At 47.0% G+C, this 24,100-nt stretch overlaps 1 protein-coding gene across 4 annotated transcripts in view; it reads left to right on the forward strand.

Annotated features, from left to right (window-relative positions):
* STK38L (serine/threonine kinase 38 like) overlaps positions 1-24,100 on the forward strand; it is a 95,571-nt gene that overhangs the window by 29,852 nt on the left and 41,619 nt on the right. For all 4 annotated transcript variants that reach the window (XM_090043699.1, XM_090043698.1, XM_090043697.1 and 1 more), the window contains 6 exons: positions 10,924-11,068; positions 12,366-12,417; positions 18,346-18,468; positions 18,908-18,991; positions 23,096-23,219; positions 23,731-23,885. In XM_090043699.1, coding sequence (XP_089899825.1) covers positions 10,935-11,068; positions 12,366-12,417; positions 18,346-18,468; positions 18,908-18,991; positions 23,096-23,219; positions 23,731-23,885 — 672 coding nt within the window. In that variant the 5' untranslated portion in view covers positions 10,924-10,934. The remainder of the gene's footprint in view (positions 1-10,923; positions 11,069-12,365; positions 12,418-18,345; positions 18,469-18,907; positions 18,992-23,095; positions 23,220-23,730; positions 23,886-24,100) is intronic.

Raw genomic sequence — 24,100 nt, forward strand, 5'->3', positions numbered from 1 at the left:
GGCTTTGCAAGGGTTGCTCAGCGGTCCAGCAGTGGCGGTAGTCCTCCCGTCCCCCAGTGGGCTTAGTTCAAAGCCTGGTGGAGCAGTCTGGCTGAGAAGAGCCTCCTCCCCAAGGGAGAGAGGTGGAGGCCATCTCTTCCCAGCAGCTTGCTGCCTCTCTCACCAAAGAGCGGGCTGTGGTCATGGAAGCCAAAGCCTTTCCAATGACACCAGCGCTGCAGTCTTTGGTTAACTACGTGGATCCTCCTCTCCCTCCTCAGCCCATAACCCAAGACTGAGAGGATCGAAGAGAACACCACCCCTCCCCCCAGACCTTTTAGCCCCGCTTCCAAATCCCTGTAGCGCTTCATCACCCGACTGGGAGCACTCCAAGCCATGTCATTGGTGCCCAGATGAATAAGGAGCATGGGATAGTGGTCTGTGGGTTGGAGGAGCTTAGGGATCCTCTCCGCAATGTCTCGGATGTGGGCCCCCAGGAAGCGGCAGACTTCCTGGGCTGAGGGGTCGGGGTGGCAGATTACCTGCTCAGCCCCCCTCAGGATAGAGTCTCCCACAACGAACACCTTACGTTTTGTCTTGGAGAGTGGGGGTGGTAGCTGCAGTTGGGCCTGTGTTGCCTGTGGGAGCTGGCAACTCAACAGGCTCTGCTGGAGCAGCAAGAGGTGCGTACCTGTTGCTAAGCTCCGGCAAGGCTGGGGCCTTGGTGCGGTGAGCCTTAGAGCCCTTGACCACCTTGGTCCATGCCCCTGACTGGACGGAATGGGAGGTCCCAGAGTCCTCCTTTGTCCTAGAGGGAGACTGTGGTCTACCCTCCGGCTCCTGGGGGAGAAGGGCCTGGCAGTAGGAGTCTATCTCCTGCTCACAGTCCCTGATGGCATGCAGTCTCTGGACTGTGGCCTGGAGCTCCTCCAGCTGGCACACCAGAGACCCCAAAAGGGAGCAGACCCCGCAAGGGGAGGTGGCCATGCTCCCTGGTCCCAGAGCCTGAAAAGGGGATAGACAGCCCCCGCAGCAGAGAGCCAGAGGCTCCATCTGCATGGAGCGTGGAATCATGGGCTCCGTCTGGGTGGCCGTCTCTGAGGTGCCGGGGGAGGGACTGCAGAGCCCGAGGGGATCCTTGAGGTGCAGCACATGCTCATCCGCAGTATGCTGTTGCTAGGCGGGCTAGGCCTGAGTCTGTCTACCCTAAGGGGCTTGCAGGCAAGGCCTCGGGCCTTCCCACACGCCTTCCTGCACGAACTCTGCACTAACTCATGCACTGGCAGACAAGCGTGCCTGTTTGCGCAGACTGTTCACGTGGCTCCCTGTGGGGCTGGGCCAAGTAGGGGCCTGGGACCCGGCCCGGCTCCACTCAGCTGCCTCCTACCACTCACTGAGGGGTTAACCCCCTCCCACCATGGGCCCCACTTACCTCTGGATGTGCTGGGGGGTCAGCGGGGGGCTCCCTGGCTGCTGGGGGGGTCTCTGGGGGGCTTTGGGAGAGTGGGAGCAGAGTGGGCTTTCACCCACGCATCTCCCGCTGCTCCGGAGCCTAACTCTGGAGAGAAAGAAGAGAGAGAGAGAAAGGAGAGCAGAGAGAGAGCCAGGCACATACACACACATGCACGCAGAGAACCACACATGCACACAGTACCACATGTGCACAAACAGAACCAGAACAGACGCATGCACGCACACATCCAGAAGAGACACGTGTGCACACAGACTAACAGAACCAGATGCATGGGTTCACAGAGCCGGGCTGCTGGGCCACTAGACAAAGTGTGATGCAATAATGCTCTAGGCCTGCTGGAGCCCCTGTGCTTCCCTGGGCAACCAACCCCCAGGATGCAGTGTGGCTAGCTGAGGCCCCAGCCCAGAGCCTGCCCATCAGCCCAACCACCTACCCCACTCCACACAGCTAAGCCCGCAAAGGTGTGGCGCTTCTGGGAAGGGGCAGCTCCAGCCTCATCCCAGTAGGGGGGCTGGGCTAGTGCTGGGCTTGAAGTGGGTAGGAATCAGGTGGGCTCAGGCTCCATAGTTGGCAGCAGCTACCCAGAGTTGGGGCTGGCTACAGCCAGGAGTCTATAAACAGCTGCACGCACACCTCATAGCAGATGGTGGTGGGGGTGGGGGCCTGAGGGATGATGGTGGGGGTGGGGGCCTGAGGCAGCACAGCCCTGGCCTCTCTCCTGCTGCTGGCACAGAGCTGATGACTGCTCTGGAGCCTAGAGCAGCTGCTTGTAGCTAGCCTGGGCTCTGGGCTGCTGCAGCAGGTAGGCTGCAAATAGCTGTGCCAGGCTCTGGCATCAGCTCTGTACCAGCACATGCACGTGTGCCTCGGAGCAGGAGGTGGGAGGGACCTGAGGCAGTGCAACCCCTGTCTCTCCCCAGCTCCCGGCACAGAGCTAATGGCTGGGCTCTGGAGCCTGGGCGGCTACAAACAGTTGTGCAGGGCTCCGGAGCCCAGTCATCCATGCCAGGAGCAGGGGAGAGACCAGGGTTGCACTGCTTCAGGCCCTTCCCACTACCATCTCCGAGGTGCGTGTGCACGTGCCAATACAGAGCTGATGCTGGAGACTGGCACAGCTGTTTGCACCCTGCCTGCACAGCCCCGGCTCTGGGTAGCTGCTGCCAACCACGGAGCCCAGGGTGCTTGCAGCAGGGCTTGCAGCTTCCCAGCTGCCTGCTGGGAGCAGCCTGGGCTCCATAGTTGGCAGCAGCTACCCAGAGCTGGGGCTGGTGGAGGTGTGCCGAGCAAAATGGCCTTGCCTGCCATACTCGGAATGCATGCCAGGGGTTGCTGACCCCTGTTTTAGGTGCATCAAATCATAACATATATGCCCAGCCTGACCTAAAGCATCTACGCATGTGCTTTAATGCACCTTAGCCTATTTTAGCGCATATTTAACTAAATAGCATGGTTTTTAATGATGCTTGACTGTGCATTAAAATAGACTAAGGTGCATTAAGTATCACTTAAATACTTTGCTTTTTAGTTAACGCTCATTAAGACAGGCTAATGCTCATTTTCCTAGTACCTCACAATGGAGGGTGCCTATACGTGACTGTGGAGGCTGCTTCAATATGCTATAATTATGGTGCCTCATAGGAGACTCAATTAATTTGCTCTGGTTAATCAAGTCTGCTGGAGCATGGCAATTGCTGCACGCCAGCCAGCCTCTGCAACTTATTTGGCAGTGTCCTCATGCTTCAAAATGATGGCTCATTGAACGAGCTTTAGATAAAGCACCTCTGCCGCCATTTTGAAGTGTGGGGACACTGATACACAAGATGCTCTGGGCACTTTAGGGTGGCTCTGAGAGCTACTGCCACCCTCGGAGCCCACGTAAAAATGCCCAGAGGTACTAGATTTAATCACATTAACTAAAGAGCATTAATGCATGTGTAGATGTGCCTGCTGACACTATTACACTTGGGTAGGCAAAATTTATATAGTTTTATCTCTAAATCTGTTTTAGTGGAAAGGGGCAGAGGTCTAAATTGCAGTATTTTACAAACCGAGTCTTAATTTGGCCTATTGTGTCAATGGCTTGCTGCAGTTGTGTGTCCTCAAAAAATTACTTGTTGAGTGCTGAGCATAAAATGTGGGTGGAGTCCAGTGAGTTAAATTCCACGCTGTTTTCTAGGCATGCTCAATGTTTTGAACATTCTCAATGTCTGCACTAACATAGAAACAATGACTGATGGAAAAGAGCACCCACTCCACTGCTGCATTCCATATCTAAGAATACCTTCAGCAGCTTTTCTCACAGTCTGAGGACTTGGGATTGTCTGGTGCTTTTGGTATGGCCAGACCAGTCATGGAGCTGTATCTGCTTTAAGCAGTGCTTATAAAGGATGACTCATTATGGCTGTTCCACAGGGAGGGCAAGAATGACTTATAATGGTCAAAACATCTGAATGCCTTTTGTTTTTAAATAGGAAAGCCTGTTCTGGGACAGCTAACCTAACTCTGTTACTTGGCTTCCTCTACAGGTGAGCAAATGTAATATATTCTGTAACAAAATGTAGTAAAACTTGTGAACAAACTCCCTAATTGCTTATTGGGGAAACAAAGGGCAAACTAAAAGGAAGCAGAGGGAATGAATAAAGTAAAAGAAACTTTTTAAAAGTAAAAGAAATAATAGCTAATTAATCTTCCCCTTGCTTACTGTAGCCTTGTGTTTCATTTTTCCCTTCTCCAGTAGAGTAGTAAAAATATGTTGAAAAGATCTTGGTAGAGAACTGTTTTGGCAGCATTACTGAGAGAAAAATGTGCATGTGAAGCACTTGATTTATTATTATACCTGCAAAGGTATGAAGTTGCATCTTGAAGGCAGGATCATTAAGTAGAATAGAGGCTTATAAAAGATGATGCTAAAGCAAACTACCAGTTATACAAGGATATTATAGTTTTTTCCTTTCTGACCTTTGTCCCAGAAGCTGTACTTGGAAAACGTCTTACTGGCCTGTGAACTAGTCACCAGAATAAATCATGGAAATCTTTCTGTTGATTTCACTGAACTTTGATCAGGTTTTGTTTGGCAACACTTAAAAATAAGAATCTTCCCCCGCCCCGGTACTATAAAGTGTTACTCTCAAGACCTGGCAATTCACAAAATATTGGTGCATTTAACAGACACTTTTGCGCAATGTGGTTTTTTGTCTGTATATCATTCTAAGTTTTTAATATGGCAATTAAAAATGTTAATATATATTTCTTTTCTACTTCCTGGATTGTACTGAAACTGATGCTGGATTTTTAAAACATTTCCCTAGAAGGAAATTATAAACTGGTGATGAGCAAGTCTGAATACTTAGCAAGGCATAAGTGTATGTAAGGAAAGGATAGATGAGGGTATAGAGGTGAGCGGCGCGTAATGCCCAGTTCTGCACATGGAGCAAATTATAGTGTAGAAAGATGCTCCTCTTTAAGGTGGGTCATGTAAACTGACTTCCCTTAGCCTTTGGCTTCACCTGGTGGATGCACTGCACTGAGCACAGCTAAAGCACAGACTAAAATGGAAAAAAACTGTGGGAATTAACTCAATGTTTGTCAAGCTGCTTACTGTGTCTGGGCTGCTTCTGCTTCTCCCCCTTTCCCTGCATTGCTGATTCTTTGATTGTCCCTTCATCATAGTTACATCACTGCTTTTTTGATGTAAATCATGCAATTATGTATGTGTGTATCTAGAAGTGGGGGGAAGGGGTGTGATTCTCTTCTCTCTGTTTCCGTTCTGTTGAAGGATTTATCTCATGGTCCCCATCCCATTTAACTGATGGTCATGTTCTGAAGGTCTTAATTTGCCCCATCCTTGCTGCTTTCCTGGATAGCGCTAATATAGATACAGAACTGGGTAGCATTGTTTTGACACTGCATTTGACCAGTTGCTTTGCTGCAGTGTCTGTTACTTATCAAGCAACCATACAGAAATGAATGTCAGATGGATTCCTGTCCAGAAATGCTAACACGTCGTTCTTATATGTAGTGTCAGTAACTGGGATTTTCAGAGCTTTACTGAATTACATGCATTTACTTATGAGTGGTTCTTTTATCAATTATTTTTAATCTTTTCTTTACTTTTTTCCTTTCTACTGACACCCCTCTTTGAAACTAGTTGATGCCTCTGATGTCAGGAGAAAGTATGACATCAAATGACTAGAATGAGTGATGTTCAGCCAGGATGCCATCACATCTGGGGGATCCCTTGAGATCTTTGCAAGGGTATTCGGCAATGTTAGCACTGTTGGGGCGGGCAATTATTTTGGGTGGAGGGCCGCTTACCCAGTTTTGGCAGGCTGTTGAGGGCCGCATGGTTAGCCCTGCCCCTTGACAGGTGCACCACCCCTTGACAAGTGCCCTGCCCCCTGGTCACCATCTTGGGACCAATGTTCCAATGTCTTGGGACCAATGTCCCAGGGCCAGCACCGGTGGGGCCCAAAGTGGGGCACAAGCTGGCAGGGGTCTGTGGAGCTAGGCTGGGCTGCACCAGCAGGGAGAGGAGAGAGCTGGCCCGGCTCCATAGAGCCCCTGCCGGCTGGGTCCCTGTGCTTCTGCCACTCTGCTGCCACTCTGCTATGGGGCCTGCCGGCACTGGCCCCTGCTCACTGGCAGGGAAGAAGCTGGTGCTGAGCACAAGGAAAAGTGGCCCCTCCCCCAGCTCATGCCCAGCACTCCCTGCTACAGCCACTTGCAGCCCACACGCAAAAAAAACAGGAAAAAAAAAAAAGCTGTCTAGAGCAGGCACAGCCAGCCCACGTGGGCTGCAAGCATCTACAGCGCGGGGTGCCGACCACGGGGCAAGCGAGGGGCTGCTTTTCCCTGTGCTCAGCACCAGCTTGTAACCCGCTGTCAGCCTGGGCCCCACGCTGGCTCTGGATTCGCCCACTGGGGCTGTATGCGGTGGCAGCAGCTGTGGCCCCCCCGCTTGCTGTGCTGGGCAGTGTTGGCTGCTGCTGCCCGCCCGGAGCTTGTGTGCTGGTCAGCCCAGAGGCAGCAGTGGCAAACACTGCCCATCACATCAAGTGGGGTGGCTGCAGCTTCTGTCTCCACGCGCAACCCTGACGGGCGAGTCCGAAGCCGCGCAGGGCCCAGGCTGCCAGTGTAGCTGGGTTACAAGGTGGTACTGAGTACGGGGAGGGGGAGAAAGGGGCCCCTCACCCGCCCCATAGCTGGCGCCCTGCACTACAGGCACTCACAGCCCACCTGGGGCTGCCTGTGCCTGCTCCAGACAGCCCTGCGCAGGTTGTGAGAGGCTGCAGCAGGGAGTGCCAGCTACAGGGTGGGGAGGGACTGTTTTCCTCTGCACCAGAAAGGAGCCCAGGTAAAAATTGAGTGTGTGGGGGGGGGGGGAAACGGCTCCTCCCCCGCCCCATGGCTGGCGCTCCCTGCTGCAGCTGCTTCCAGCCCCTGCGAGGCTGTCCTGAGCAGGCACAGGCAGCTCCAGGTGGGCTGCAAGTGACTGCAGGATGGGGCACCAGCCATGGGGCAGGAGAGGGGCCACTTCCCCCCACTCTCGCCCCTGCTCAGCTTTTCCCCGGGCCACTTTTCCCCAGGCTTCTTCCCTGCTGGGGACCTCCCCTACCCCCTTCCCCCTTACCTGTGGTTCTGGCATGGGGCAGCCATGTGGTCCCAGGGCAGAAGCCCCTGCAGGGGCTTCCAGATGGGGGGGCAGAGCCAGGTGGGCCCTGCTGTTGTGGGAGTCCACTGGGCTTCCCCTGGGTCCTACTGCCCCTGGTTCCTGTCATTTTTGACAGGAGCCAAAGAGAGAAATATTAATTTCTAAATTTTTTAGGGCCTTACAGGCCGGATAGAATGGCCTCATGGCCAGATGCAGCCCGCAGGCTGTATTTTGCCTACCCCTGAAATAAACCCAGAGATTTTACATAGGAATGCATAGAGGGTTTTTGTTTTTGTTTTTCTTGGCCTCTTGAAGGCTCGGATCGAAAACATTTACATATAGATATTTCTAGGAGGAAACCAGCTTGTTTATATCAGAAGTCTCCTTTTCTCCCAATCAGTAATGCTTGTTTGCACTAAATATAGAGGTGCATGTCGGTTAGGTTGTTCTAACGTCTCCAAATTAAGAATCTATGGCAGGTATTTGTTTTTCCAGAGTAGCTGACAGTGTAAAAGGGCTTGGAACTTTTGGCTTCCAAGCTAGAAGTTTTTCAGCCAAATATGACTTATTGATTTAAATTCTGTGTTCTTTGTAGTCCCATAAATCTAATGCAATTCTGGTGCTGCAGGAAGAGGATGATTCATTTTTGTAAATAGTATGTTCTTGGGTGAACTAATAAGTTTTTAAGGGCACTTCCGAGAAAAATGAGTGGCAGCTTTTTTAAAACAGTCTGTTTTTTAATATAGTAAGATTTGTGAATGTGGTGTTTCTGTCAAAGTTTTGAGTAGGTCTCTCATATTTTTTTCCCCCCATATCAGTGGTTTGCAAATGTCAAACATTTTACTTTATTTTTATATTAAAGTGTTCTTTTTGCCTTGGCTGTGTAGGGTTTGTTTTGTGTGTGTGTGTGTGCGCGTACGCACATATGTGAAAATTCATGGCATAATTTTGTAAAGTGCTTCTCCCCTGCAAGACTCTAATTCTTCTTCACCTCTTAATTGTGGAAATCTAAGGAGCTCAGTGCGTCACCGGATCAGATCAACACTCCAGTTGAAGAGCTGGCTTTGCAGTGGCTTTGTTTCCTCTGCTGAAATGGGTAGCTGCCTGAATTATACTGTCACATTCTGAACATCAATGTGAAGAAAGTACTACGCAGAAGAATGTGTAGGATCAGAAGACAGCTGAGAATTTGAAAGAGGACATCTAGTACACTAATTTCCCCCCATGTTGGTGGCTCTATTTGATACTATGACGATATTTTTGTTGTTGTTGTTGTTGTTATTTTTTTATTTGTTAAAAGCTTTCCTTGAACTCACTAATTAACCAGATGGGAACTCTTTTTTTTCCTTCCCCTTCTTTAGACCTACTTTTTGATGGAATTAACTGTGCTGTGCATAGCTCAGTGTTTTAGTGCCAGAATTGTTATCTTCTTTCTTCGAGCTTAATAAAATCAAGTGACTTTGACTCGCTGTTTGATAATGTCTGCATTTGTGTGCATCAAAGCATAGGGAAAACGAACAGGAAATGAAATTACACTATTGTTTTGTCCAGTCGGGAACACCAGACTTGCAAATGATAGATCTCCTGTCATTTGCTGTTACTACAGGGTAGTATTTATACCATTAATGAAGCTTAATCTATTTTGGGCATGGGTTAACGGTGCTTTTTGGTGGCAGTGCTTCAAAATGATCCAAAAGGGTGCTTTTGGTATCCTGGGTATATCAGATATACTGTACTTGAGCTAAAAAAATAGTCTGCCGTAGGTTTACTTTTCATTGTCTTCATGAATTTGGATCTTCAGAGAAACCTGTCCAGAGCACATGTATTCCACAGAAATATAGAAGGTAATATAGAAGATTTCCATTTGAGTGGGATGACTTGGCACATAATGATGAGTAGAAATGGCTAAAAGTTGGGTAGATTTTTTTTTCCCACCATCATATTTTCAAGTAATAGGATATTAAGAAAAAGTGTGGGTGTGGGCAGGTTCTCATTGACAGAAACTTTTAAAATGGCCAAACAATACATTTATCGGCAGTGCTTCAAAATGAGCATAATTTCATAAATGACATTGTCTTGGGGAGACAGCCACTGGGGGATGGGGAACCCCCCCCCCCCCCCCGTGGTAGGACAGGGGATGAGGGTGACTCACCCTCACAGAGAAAGCCTTGAAACCAGGGCAAACTTAACAATTTCAGGCTGGGAGGCGTGGGACGAGCCACACCAGGAAGAGCCACCTGTGCAGTTTATAAGCTGCACTTACTTCTGGGTGGGGCTGGCTCAGGCAGCTGATGTCACCGGGGAATGCTGCCCAGCCAAAATAAAAGCCGGCACCAGCGGAGGTTTGGGGAGAGTGGGTAAAACGCCTGGAGTCGGAGGTGCTCTCCACGCCAAGCTCAGGCAGCGCCAGTGTGCAGCTGAAGAGCTGGCAGGAAGAGAGGTCATCAGCAGGAGTGAGGACCCAGAGCAATGTCACGGGATGGCTCAAGCCCAAGGCACAAGGGCTGTGAGGAAAGAGGTGGCTAGCGTATTTCCTTAAAGTTCTTTTTTTTTTTTTGGTGTTCTTTTTTTTTGGCATTTCCTTTGGTTTTTCCTTTTTTTTTTCCTCTTGCTGTGGCCGGGGTGCAAGCATCGCTCCGAGAGGTAGGCACTGCTTTAGACCCACGGCAGGTGGCCAGCTGGCCACAGGAAAACACCAAGAGGTCAGGGCGAATCTTCTGTTGCAGGAGCACAAGGAATGTGCAGGACTGGCGCAACTGGAGGGTGTACCACATGGAAACTGCTTGCCTTGTTCTGGAGGCTGGCGTATGGAAGGAGTGTAGGGGAGACTAAGCCCCACGATACCTCGCCAGGAGGACTCTCTCCCACCTGAGAGAGTCCTCAGAAGGGGAACCCACCATTAAAGATTAGATGAAAGTTGTGGCAGGAGAGTTTCTGGACTTTCCCTGGGGTGATCGCAGACCCCTCCAAAGATCATACGTCCCCTCGCAATGCCTGACACCAGGTGCACGTGCCAAGGTGGCTTGCAAACGCATCCTTGAGGCCAGGCAGGTACAGACATCATGGTGTATGCAGTTTACCGGCTTCTGAGCATGATGGATACAGATATAGATATGCCTGAGGGAAGCAGACAAGCATGGTAATTGTCTAATGCATTTTGGCTGGAAAACTCCCCAAGTGTCTCATCAGTTGCAAGAGGGGACATTTTCTGTTTCTTCTGGATATTTTAATAGAAAAAAAAATCCTTTCCACTAAATTATCAAAGTTGTATAACATCAGAAAATATCACAAGTGCCAGTACTCTCGTGCTCTATTATATTCAGTGGTCTTTAGAAGCAAGATGGATCTAATCTATCTTAAATGTAAGATGGGCAATAATTAAACTTTTATGCTTGACTTACTTTTATTTCTAGCCTTTTTAACATGTAGGATCGACTTTCATTTCTTTGACCTTAACATTTGATGGTTGCAGCCATACATGTTACGTTAGGATTCATCTTGTGTCCTCTTCTAGGTTTACCTGGCTGGACTTGAGTCAACCAGTGGTGAATTTCTTTTAAATTGTAGATAGCTGCTTCTCGTTTAGTTGCCCAGAGCCAGCCTGTTTCTCCACCTTGCTTTGCTAATGCATTACTTGTTTTCTGCTATTTTGTGTAGGTAGCACATCCTCCTACCAGTTTACCATAATATTACAATATGGAACTTTATGGATTTTATTGTATAAAGGGCAGTGCTTTCCTCATGAATTGAACACAGTCTCACATTTTTGAGTAGGAATAAAAAGTTTCTTCTATTGAGTAATTTATATGCTCTGTTTTAGTACATGTTACTATGGCGATGACTGCAGGGACTACAACATCCTTTCCCATGAGCAACCACACCCGGGAGAGAGTGACTGTGGCTAAACTTACGCTGGAGAACTTCTACAGCAACCTAATTTTACAGCATGAAGAAAGAGAAACAAGGTACTGCATCAGGCTTCTCTATCACTCTAAGGCTTTTATACTCACTCTCCTTTTTATAGAGTTTGTCCAGTCATTTTAGTCTGTGTACAAAGTATTTCTTGGAAGTTTGTATTGATTTTTCAATCACAAGCTGCTTGAGAGCATGTTCTCTTTATTATGTAGCACTAAGACTAATATACATGTTTAAAGTCTGTCACCATAAAACTGGCATTTCCCTCAACATTTTAGACTGGGAAGACAAAAACAGCCAGATGCACACTGATAGCCACATCACTCCTTTGCAAGCCATTAACTACTGAAACAGGTTCCTTAACTGTGTGATGCTAGGATCAGGTGGACTTTCACCTAATATCCGTCTGTTAGTACACTGCAGCATCGGAAGGACTAGTAAATAAAAAGTCAGACTACCACATACTGAATTATAATGAATACTATGTTTCAGATTGTGGTCAATAATGAAATAATTGTTTCTGTAACAACAGAAGTTTTCAGTAGAGAATAACCTCATCTTTGATTGTGTTTCATCTCTTTAAACCTTTCCTTGTTACTTAGCGTAAGTGAGCAACTCGATGGCAGATAGACAGGACTACCTAGTGCAGACTACCTACTGAGAGACTTCTACTAGATTTCTCAAAAATGAAATCAGTGGGTCAAAACAAATATATACACATGCATTATTAATGGTAGAATCCTACAGTATTAGCACCTGTATCAGTTTATTTCATCATATAGTCTTGCTGAAATTAATGAAACCAGACATGAAAGAAGCAGTTTAGAGCACTGTATGTCAGGATGTTCAGATCTGTGGTGTCATTATGAAGCCTATGTAAATAAAAATAAGTTCCAAAGGGTCTGGTCACATTTGATAAAAGGTGCATCATGTATTTGTGTGAGTGTTTACAAAATTTAGATTGCTCTTGGGGAGAAAGACCTTGCCATGTCTTTATGGCTGTAGGATGTCACAGATCTCTGGTGCAGTAGAATTATACCATCTAAAATATACAGTTGGGGCATGTAGACATGAGTGTCTGCCTGGGTACTTGTGGAAATACAAGATGTATAACCAGGGAGTTGGCAGAAATAGGCCCGTGGCCTAGAGAATAGGATAACTTCTACAGGATAACTTTTCCAGGAAGTGGGTCCACTAAATGCTGTCATATTGCAAACTGCCATTATTAGATTTCGCTTCTCCAACTCCTAATAAAGATACAGTAGGGAGATGAGTGTAGTGAACTGATGTTCTTAACTGAATTATATATGTATTAAAGATTGCTTATCCATATGTTTTTCTATGTAGGCAGAAAAAGCTGGAAGTGGCCATGGAAGAAGAAGGCCTGGCGGATGAGGAGGTAATACTAATTTAATAGTTTTCACTGTCTTTCATGATTATTATTCAGGTTGGTGGTCAATAGATACATAGTTTGGCTCTTACCACTACCACATTACCCAGAGAGACAGAGAGATTCTATCAGTTAAATGCTGCTGTTGTAACCAGATAGCGTATTAATGGTTTCCATTGTGAACTTTCTTTAAATATTAAAATAAGGTGTCCAAGCTTTATGGTCTAGTATGACATTGCACGCAAGTACATAATGCTTGTTTTTTGAGGTACAAGTTAGTTTGAAACTCAGCTGGACATTTGAAAAGAGAAAAGGGCCCCAAACTCTTGGAAGAAATAGGCAAAAGATGAAGCGTAGCTCTGATCCATTTTAAGATGCTGATTCAGCAAGGTATTTATGCATATGCCTAATTTGAAACATAGGAGTAGAATCATAGATAATTAGGGTTGGAAGGGACCTTTACGAGGTCATCTAGTTCAACCCTCTGCTTAAAGCAGGACCATCCCAACTAAAACATCCCAGATGGGGGTTTGTCTAGTCAGGTCTTAAAAGCCTCCAATGATGGAGATTCTACAATGTCTGGGTAACCTGTTTCAGTGTTTTACTACCCTCTTAGACATTTTTTCCTGACACCTAACCTAAACTTGCCTTGCTGCAACTTGAGACTGTTGTTCCTTGTTCTGTCATCTGCCACTACTGAGAACAGTCCTCTTGTGAACCCTCCTCCAGGTAGTTTGAAGGCTGCTATTAAATCCCCTCTGTCTTCTCTTCCCTAGACTAAAGAAGCCCAGTTCCGTCCACCTCTCCTCATAAGTCATGTGCCTCAGCCCTCCCACCATTTTTGTTGCCCTCTGCCAGAGCTGACCCGAGCAGGGTGCAGGGGCCAGGGCAAACCAGCCCATGCAGGGCCCCACCCCTGCTCTGATCCCACAAGCCCTTGACCCAAAGAACTGCTGCAGCAGGGGTGAGAGGTAGCAAGTGGCTGGATGCGGAGCCATCATTACACCCAGCTCCGCACCACTGCTGCTCCTCCCAGCTCTGCAGGGCTCCTCAAAGTGTGGGACCTTCACTTGGGATGTCCCTGCCCTCCGCTGGACTCGTTTCAATTTGTCCACATCCTTTCTGTAGTGGGGGGCCAAAAACTAGACACAGTACTCCAGATGTGGTCTCAGCAGTGCTAAATAAGGGGGAATAATCACTTCCCTTGACTTGCTGGCAACATACCTACCAATGCAGCCCAATATCCTGTTAGCCTCTTGGCAGTAAGGGCACAGTGTTGTCTCATATTCAGCTTATTGTCCACTATAACCCCCCCAGGCCCTTTTCTGCAGAGCTGCTGCCCACCCAGTCGGCCCCCATCCGGTGGGATTTGTTCAGTCCTAAGTGCATTGGAACAAATCCCCCAGTGCGTGGGATTTGTTCGGTCCTAACTGCAGAACGTTGCACTTGTCCTTATTGACCCACATGAGATTCCCTTTGGCCCAGTCCTTGAACTTGTCTAAGTCACTCTGAATCCTAGCCCTACCCTCTAGCATATCTACTACTCTCCCCAGCTTGGTGTCGTTTGCATACATGCTGAGGGTGCACTCTGTGCCATCTTCCAGGTCATTGATAAAGATATTGAACAAAACCGGCCTCAGGACCAACTCCTGGGGCACTCTACTTGATACTATCTGCCAACTAGACATGAGCCATTGATTACTACCCTCTGAGCCTGATGCTTCAGCCAGTTTTCTATCCACCTTACAGTCCATTCATCCAGCCTGTACTTCCTTAGCTTGCCTGCAAGAATGTTGTGGAAGACTATATCAAAAGCCTTGCTAAAATCAAGATATACCACATCCACTGGTCTCCTGTCATTGACAGAGCCAGTCATCTCATCATAGAAGGCAGTTAGGTTGGTTAGCCATGACTTGCCCTTGGTGAATCCATGCTGACCAATCCTGATAACTCTCTTGTCCTCCAGGTGCTTAGAAATAAATTCCTTGAGGATTTGCTCCATGATTTTTCCAGGGACTGAGGTGAGACTGACTGGTCTATAGTTCCCTGAATCTTTTTTCCTTTCTTAAATATGGGCACTATGTTTCCCCTTTTCTAGTCATCCGGGACTTTGCCATGAGTTTTCAAAGATTGATGGCCAGTGGTTCTGCAGTCACATCAGCCAACTCCCTCAGCACCCTGAGGTGCATCCCACCCAGCCCTATGGGCTTGTACATGTCCAGCTTTTCTAAATAATCCCTAACCTGTTCTTTCACCACTGTTGGCTGCTCTCCTCCTCCCCAGACTGCTGCCAGGTGCAGTAGTCTGGGAGCTGACCTCGCCTGTGAAGACAGGTGAAAAAGGCATCAAGTACTTATGCCTTTTCTGTATCCTCTGTCACTAGGTTGTCTTCCCCATTCAATAAGGGACCCACACCTTTTCCCTGACCTTTCTCTTGTTACCTACATATTTGTAGAAACCCTTCATGTTACCCTTCACATCTCTTGCTAGTTGCACTTTGGCCTTCCTGACTTCATCCCTTTGTGCCCAAGCAGTACTCTTATACTCCTCCCTAGTTGTTGGTCCAAATTTCCACTATTTATAAGCTTCCTTTTTGTGATTTAGCTTACTGAAGAGTTCCCTGCTAAGCCAAGTTGGTCTCCTGCCATACTTGCTAGTTTTCATGCACATCAGGATGGTTTGTTTCTTCACTCTCAGTAAGGCTTCTCCCCCTCAGGCTGGCTTCCCAGGGGATCATGCCCATGAGTTTCCCAAGTGAGTCAAACTCTCCTTTGCTGAAGTCCAGGGTCCTTACCCTGCTGCTCTCCATCCTTTCTTTCCTCAGGCTACTGAACTTAATCATCTCATGGTCGTTGCTGCTTACGTTGCTATCTCCTAGTACATTTCCCACCAATTCTTCCCTGTTTGAGAGCAGCAGGTCAAAAAGAGCATGGCCTCTAGTTGGCTGCTTCAGCGCTTGCGCCAGGAAGTTGTCCCCAGCGCTCTCCAAAAACTTCCTGGATTGCCTGTGCATGGCTGTATTGCCCTCCCAGCAGATGTCAGGGTGACTGAAGTCCCTGATGAGGACCAGGGCCTGTGATCGGAGAAACTTCTGCTAGCTGTTTGAAGAAAGTCTCATCCACTACTTCCTCCTGGTCTGGTGGCCTATAGCAGACCCCCACCGCAACATCACCCTTGTTGTTCTCCCCTCTGACCCTAACGCAGAGACTTTTGATAAGCCTATCTCCAGTTTCATAATGAAGGTCTGAGCAATCATATGACTCTCTTACATCAAGTGCAACTCTTCTTCTCCCCTGCCTGTACTTCCTGATCAGTTTATATGCATCCATGACAGTGGTTCAGTCATGCAAGCTATCCCACTAAATCTCTGTTATTCCAATCACATCACAGTTCTGGGACTGTACACGGACTTCCTATTCTTCCTGCTTGTTTCCCAGGCTCTGTGCATTCATGTACAGGCACCTGAAGTAACTAGTTGATTGCCTTGATTTCTCAGAAGAATGAGAAGACCTCCCCTGTTGCCCCCTCCTGCTTGCTTTTCCTCCAGGTTACCAACTTGCCCATGTACCTCAGGACTTTTGTCTCCAGCCCCCAGTTAACCTGGTTTAAAGCCCTCTTCATGAGGTTAGGGAGCATGTCTGCAAAAATGCTGTTCCCTCTCTTCATCAGATGGATCCAGTCTCTTCCTAGCAATCCTTCACCCTTGCACCCAGATACTTATGCAAGTCACTTGGTGGATTGCACCTGGCCCTCACAGGTGCAAGCAGAGGCAATGGCAGTGGCTCTGGCATTCAATGTCCTCCAGCCATTTCCCTGAGTTTTTTAATGTGCCTCTTTCTTACTGCCCTTCTTCCAAACATACCTTACCTTGTGAACTCACCTAAAAGCTGGTCTGTTTACTGTTTTTTGGCCACAAAGGGTTCCTTTTTCCCTGTTCCCTCACAACAAGCCAAACAGCTCACTGCTCAAATGAGGGCAGGGGGAAAAACTGGTTTGTGAACAGACAGGCAAACTGCTTGCCCTGTTTGCTGCTGTTCATTGGTTCCCTGGTCACTTGGAGTCTTCTCTTATACCCTACTGGGCCTGGATTGGCTCTGCCCCCTTGTTAAGGCATCTGTCAGGCGCAGGCAGCAATCACTCAGCTAGCAACACTCCTAGCTTCTCAGAGCATACACCCCAAAAACACACCCCACCAAACAAACACTCAGCAAGCCTAGAGGCACAGGCAGCTCTGGATCATTTCCCCATCCCTGGGCAAGATCTGGTGCCTGGCTTCTCTTCCCCTTCCCCTTCCCCTTCTTCCCCTTCCTCTTCCTCTTCTTGTTCCCAGCAAATTGCCTGAAAACTGCTTGCCATTTGCTGCCCCTGTTTGCTGAGGTATTATTGTGGAAGCGCCTATTCATACAAGGGATGAATTTGTCACAGTAGTGGTATCTTCAGTAAGCCAAAGTTTTATCTTTAAAAACACCACATCCTAGTTTTTCCTTCTCTTGTACCAGCTTTGCAGTGCAAAGAGATTTATCTGTGTTTCACACAGATGTCAAAGAACGACTTGAATCTGCTGCATACCAGTGATTTGTCCTTTTACATTTCTTTACTGTGCCCTTTCATGTCATAGTTTCTTGTATTATACTGTCGAAGAGGCCATCATGATAAAATAAGAGTCTTCAAATTACTTTGGTGCTTTTAATGTACCTTTTTGGGGAATGTGAGGTAGAGAGAAAGGGAGCATATAATGCCATCTTGTGGCTTGAAGCGATATTAAAAAAAATTATATGAAAACATTATTTTAGGATTGACTGTTGAAGGCTTACTAATATCACTGGAAGCAGTAATGCTCAGCTTCTCTCAGAAAGCATCAAAGGTTTTCATTTAGATGCCAAAATAGTTTGGGACTTTGAAACAAGCATCTAGATGCCTGAATAAGATGAGTAGATTTTTTTTTTATGTCAATAGTAAAAATGGATGCCTGCTACTCTCAGACTACTTCATTTCTCTCTTACTTCTGTCTTTGTCCATTTTTCCCTGTGTCCAAACTGGAGAATTTCTGCTTCTGCATTTCTTGGAGGGTTTTTTTTTTTTTTGTGTTTGCTGTAATCAAGTCTGTTAGGATTAGCTCTTCATTGGGGCAGATTACTCCACAGCTGTCTACTGTGATGCTTCTCATGCCTTTTTGTAAAGCATAAGTTGCTGGTTACAGTCAGAAAGTGGGGATTGGTCTAGATCATAGTTTCTCAACCTGTGGTACTCGTACCCCTGGGGGTACATGAGACACATGCAGGGGGTACACGGGTACCCCAACACTCTCTCTTGCCCTCTTTTCTTCTCTCTCTCGCCCTCTTTTCCTCTCAAAACCATGGCAAAACATTTTAAATTTCCCAGTAATAATTTGATGTGCCATGCTTTGCATGGCACTGGGTTCAGCTCTTCTAGCTTTGGCCTACATCACCTCTAGCCCAGGTACATACTTGAGTTGTGCACTCCTGGTATAAAAGGTAGTAACCCTGTTCACACCAGATCAGACCTATCACGGCTTTATATACATAGCCCTTCTTCCAGCATATGGCACACATTAGTCTGTAAATATAAAATCCCCTGGAAAATTGAGTGTTGGGGTACTTATTAACATTTTCAGAAGTTAGGGGTACTTGCTACTTAAAAGGTTGAGAAAAGCTGGTCTGTTTACTGTGTTTTGGCCACAAAGGGTTCCTTTTTCCCTGTTCCCTCACACCAAGCCAAACAGCTCACTGCTCAAATGAGGGCAGGGGGAAAAACTGGTTTGTGAACAGACAGGCAAACAGTGGTCTAGATATGCCATTAATCAGAGGTAGTGGATCAGTTGTTGTCTAAGCTGTATTTGGGTATTCCAGACATTTTAAACTATGTATATTCCAATGAAAGTTGTACACTTAACTTCTTAATGATGTGTTTTCACAGAAAAAACTACGCAGGTCACAGCATGCTCGCAAAGAAACAGAATTCCTGCGACTAAAGAGGACTAGACTTGGTTTGGATGACTTTGAATCTCTGAAAGTTATAGGAAGGGGAGCATTTGGGGAGGTTTGTGTTTTCTTTGCTTGGAAGTGGATTAAACTGAAGTGGAAAAGGGCATTATAAGAAAGGTCCATATGGTGTGTTTATTGCAGAGTAACTATGAAATAACTATTTTGATAAATGTACAAATGTAGGTATGTGATTGGTGATTGCTTTCCAAAATGAGCAGTTTTATTTACTGAATATCTGGCATTCGGTTTGGCTATTAACTTATCAGAATATTGAACATCCTACCTAACACTTATTGATTGCTGAAAGTTAGAAACACAACTTTTAATATGATGTAAAAATGCATAGTACTGAATATTTAACTTTTCTCCATTTTTTTTCCTATGTTTTCCTAATGCTTTTTAAAAGCTAGTTAACTTTATAAGCTCTTGAATATGCAGTGGATGGTAACACCCAGTAAATGGGTTAGATGACATGCATTTTTCTTTTATTTCAGGTACGCCTTGTTCAGAAGAAAGACACTGGTCATATTTATGCAATGAAGATACTGAGAAAAGCTGATATGCTTGAAAAAGAGCAGGTTTGTGCTGTGTTTATATTTATTTGTGTTTATACTTCTAGTTTGAAAATATATATAGATAGGAAAGGAGTTGGGGTTTTGTTTGTGTTCACTCTCTTGCTGTGTATTTGTACAGGCTGGCACAAAATTGCTGTGGTGCAAGACTGCTACAGTAGAAGCTAGGAATCTTAAAGAATAAAACAGTAAAGTCTGGAATAGAGTTGTTCATCTGGTGGTCCCTGCAGCTGCCTCTTCTGCTGCCATACAGTGGAGGAAGCCTATGGGGTGGGGGGAGGGGGAAGTGTGGCACACTGCCTGTATAATAGGGGTCTGGGGTCTGCCCAATAGCTGTGCAACCTGTTCAGTGAGGAGCTGTTCACTACTGATGAGAGGGAGGAAGGAATTCTGGGAGGAAGTCTGTGCTCCCGGTGCTGCCCATACGATGGCGGGGAGATCCTGAGGACCCATCCCTGCAATGTATAGTCCACATGGTGTGTTGCCCCCAGAGGAGGAAAGTCATCTTGTAAAAAGAATGTCTAGTGTTTGCATAATAAACTTTAAGCTGTCAGGACATGTTCTTCAAATAATTAGTGCTTCAGTTTCTCCAAGAATGAGGAATTGCTGAAGGGGGCAGTGGGGGACACAGCCATCTCTCTAAGTTCTTGCAAACTGTGCTGAATTATTTCAGAGATTTTCAGTGGGTCTTTATTCCAGATGCAGTAGCACTGATTTGAACATGGAGTGGTAACCAGGGAGGTTTAGAGGACTTCTGTGGCCTTTGAAGCCCATGCTACCCCATCTTCACTTGTTACCTGTGCTAGCTAAATTCAAAGTAGCATAGGGTGTCTGCCCATGATATAACTGCCCCTTCATTTTACTCCATAGCCATCCTGAGCTTCAGGATAATACTGCTCTTCCTTTACAGTAGGGGCGGACAATTGTTTCTGCTAGAGGGCGGCTTAATGAGTTTTGATGAGGTGTCAAGAGCCACAAGGGTAGTCCCACCCCTGGACAGGAGCCACGCCTCCTGGTTGCCATCTTCTGAGTGGAAGTCCTGCCCCTTAACCCCTGACCTTTTGTCACCGGGAGACTCTTCCCTTGTCCAGGAAGTACTTTTGGGAGGGGGTGTGAGGCTTGCTTGTATATTGTGTGTGGAAAGGTAAGAGGGGGAGTGTGATTGGGGGGTGTGGGTATGGTGCTGATAAGGTGGGGGGGGTGGGACTTGCGCATGTGCGTGTGGGGGGGTTGGGACTGTTGCGTGTGGGTGGGTATGGTGGGGGGTGGGATGTATAGTGGGATGTGGTGGGGTGTGGGTATGGTGGGGTGAGTGATTGGAGTGTGGGGGATAGTGTTGGGTGTGTGGGTATGGTGTGGGGGTGGGTTGAGATTGCATGTGTGGCGGGCTCCTCCCCCCTTACCTGCTCTTTGTGATGTGACTGAACCCAGCCCCTCTGTGGGCAGTGGGGAGAGAGATCAGCACTGCCTGCCTGGCTCACAGTGTGCTGCAAAGGGTGGGTTAAGCAGCTGCCACTGCTGGGCAGCAAGAGAAGCCCCTAGGAGAGGGAAGTGGGGACAGGGAGCTGAGCCTGGCACCACCGGCTCTCTCTGTCTGTATCCCACACCTGCCTGGTGAGACTGCAGCTGAGCCTGCGTTGGCTCCAGTTGCTACTGCTGCTTCCTGCTATGTTCCTGTCCAGCAGAGCTGCACCAACTGCACACTGGCTCCTGCTGCCACCCCACCTGTCTGTCCCGTGCCTGCCAGGTGAGGCTTTATGAGCAGCCAAGTTCCTTCATCCCTACCCTCCATTCACATGCTCACCCGCCTAGCCATTCATGAGCAGAATCAAAGTGAGCTTCAGGCAGAGCCCACCCTGCTCCCCTCAACACTTCAGCTTCCCCTCCCTACCTGCTGCCCAGAGCACTGCAACAGGGACAGGAAAAGGTGTCCTTGGAGACTGGGGGAGCCCAACAGTTCCCTGGGCAGTGACAGCAGCAGCTCTGACTGGAAGCTGTGCTGGCTGGGCTGGCGCCCTCTGGCAGAGGAAGCTGGGAGCACAGCAGATTGACTTTTATTAGTAGATGTTTTGGATGGGGAATCCAGGAAAAAGATGACAAAGTTGAGATGGAAATACAGAGCACCCGAGCGAGGGACTAACAATCGAGGGATGGGGGAGAGGAGGGGGATGCGACTAGGTTACATACCATACAATGTTAGCCAACTAAGCCCCGGGGTGGGGGGATGTGGAAGGGGGAGGGGGAGGGGGAGGGGGGTTCGCGACGCTGAGAGGGAAAGGAGATAGATACACACATACCTGTTACAGTGGTCCGCGATGTTGAAGGAAGTGGCTCGGAGCGAGCGTCTCAGTCCATAGAGTCCGATCGCGGGGGTCCTCTTCGGGTGGGGCGGGGTCGTCCGTGGTGGCGAAGTCCTCTCGACGCGGAGCGAAGCGGTGGGGGGAGCGGTTCAGGCGGCGGTGTCCTCCGGGTCCGGTCCGGCGGCGGCTGGTCTGGAGGGGTCAATGTACTGGCGGTGGCCCGTGATGTGCTTCACGTAGATGTCGCGGGACCAGCGGATGGTGTCGGACACCATGAGGCAGCGCATCAGCTTGGCGTAGCGGCGGGAAACACGGCAGGCGCGGAGGACGCTCTCGTTGCTGGGGTCCCAGGCTCCGAGCGTCCCCACAATGAGCGCGTCCACCATCACGTCGTAGCCGCGGCTCCTCAGGGTGTCGGCCAGCGGGGCGTACTTCTCCCGCTTGCGAGCCCGGGCCTCGGTGAAGGCTTGGCGCCGGTGCTCGAAGGGGATGGTGACGTCCACCATCACGATCTTCTTGGCCTCGTGGTCCGTGTACTACCCCAGGCAAGAGAGTCAAGGCTTGGCCCCATACAGAGCACAGCAGGGGTAGCCACTGGCAGGGCCAGATGCAATTAATTGGTGCGTGCCTGCCTGTGGGCCAGATCCAGTCAGCTGGTGTGCTGGATCTGGCTTGTGGGCTATATTTTGCACACCCCTGCTTTAGAGCATCACAGTTTTCCCAACTGACAGTGGTACAGATTCAGAATAGTTTATTGAGGTCCCTTTCTGGACACACTAATTTTACAGAGGTTTAAGATTGAAAACCCAACACCTTGGCATATTCTTTAGTTCATTTTGTAGGCTGTTCACTAATATTTTACAAATACTCTGCAAAGATGTTACATCAGGACACTGAATTTGGGTACCATGAACTGAATGAGATTCCACCAGTTCAATCACTTATCTGTTTCCTGCATTGGTAATGAAACTAATTTTCTGTCAAGCAAAGAGGCTATGAAATAAAAACTGCCACTTAGTATTACCTTCACGTCTTTTTCCAAATGTTGTAAAGATAGCAGCCAAGTCACTCTTATTAGAGATGATTCAAGGTATGTATCTTATTTAGCTTTGACTGTGAGATAAAACCAATATATGAATGCTTATCAGCTTTTTTTGAGTACATAAATAAGAAATTTCATAACTACTGTCAACAATTCTTTTAAGTTTTTTCAGGTCTCAATTTCTGCACTCTTAAAGACAAGATCCTGTATTGTATTATATGCTTGTATAAGGCTTTCTTAGTGACTTTTACAATTAAATTCCATCTATTTGTGAGAGCAACTATGATTTCATAATCAGTATAGTAATATTGCAGAGCTTATCTTGATGCAAGGTCTTGTACATTAACATTTCTAAAAATGTCCTTTTTTAGAAACAAATAAATCTGAGTCTGTTTGTTTCATTTCAGTAAAACAGTCCTAGAGGTATTCTGTTTCTACACATGCTTTGTTCGATTCCCAAATATTGTGTGTTAAACAAAATCACCCTTCACTTACGGAATCCCGCATGTGGGGATATCTTGATGGCATCTTAAGTCAGGAGGCTGCCTCTAGGCAATAAGGACTGTATTATTCTAGTAAAGCATTCAGTTGATGTCAGTGGGATTTTGTGCTACGAACTTAATATGGAGTCTTTGCAGTATCTACCCTTTGTATGAAAAATAGTTTCTTCATCAGACGTAATAAAAAAGTGAAGAACAGTAGAAAGTTTAACGTTAAAGAAGTTGGTTCATATTTATATTAAAGATGCTGTTTCTTAACTCTCCACAGGTGGCCCATATCCGAGCAGAAAGAGATATATTGGTTGAAGCGGATGGTGCCTGGGTGGTGAAGATGTTTTACAGCTTTCAAGACAAAAGGAATCTTTATCTTATCATGGAGTTCCTACCTGGAGGTAAGCTGTAAGTTCTGTAATTTGTGACGCAAATTCTCACGTTTCCCTTTTGCTCTTAGGTGCTTAAAAAAAAGAAAAAGTGTGAATTTTGTGCTAGGTCTTATATTATTTTTATGTAGTAGTGCCAATGTAGTAACCATTTCTGCATTTCTGAAATTTTAAATCATCCTTAAATAGAATTGAAGTCTGTCCTATTTTTCTCTGCTGATGTTAGTATCAGTAAATGTGACTATTACTGGAAACAAACTGTCATGCGCTACATGTTGGGAGATAATTAAAGCTAGTTTGCCTCAGTGAGTACCTGAATTGAAATTCCAGATTCATAATTTTCAGTTGATTCTTTCTGGGACCAGTTTGCCAAACAGGTTTTGAAGCAAGCAGAACTGTTCCTTGTAATAATGGTCTGATTATAGAAGACCATAAAGAACAGTTGTAAGATTAAAATGGACTCTATTGACTTTTCCAATAACATTATTTGATTAATAAAATGCATTTATTTTCTTTGATATAGGTGATATGATGACCTTACTGATGAAGAAAGACACTTTGTCAGAGGAGGAGACACAGTTTTACATTTCTGAGACAGTACTGGCCATAGATGCCATTCATCAGCTTGGCTTCATCCATAGGGATATTAAACCGGATAACCTTTTGCTGGATGCCAAGGTATGTAACACGTTTGTGATAGTAACATAGAGTAACTTTACTCTAGGTGAGATGTCCTAAATAAAACAGTACAGCAGAAGCTCTCATGTGAGCTGCTGGATAACCAAATATGCTGATTACCTGAGAGGTGCCTTTGCCTGGTTGGGCAAAGATGCCCTTCCCACCGTGTCCGGTGCATCAGTGTGGCGGGGGACAGGCACCATGCCACCCCTCCC

Source organism: Crocodylus siamensis, chromosome 4 (assembly GCF_052110815.1).
Source record: "Crocodylus siamensis isolate JL-2025a chromosome 4, ASM5211081v1, whole genome shotgun sequence".
In the NCBI taxonomy this organism is placed as follows: Eukaryota; Metazoa; Chordata; order Crocodylia; family Crocodylidae; genus Crocodylus; species Crocodylus siamensis.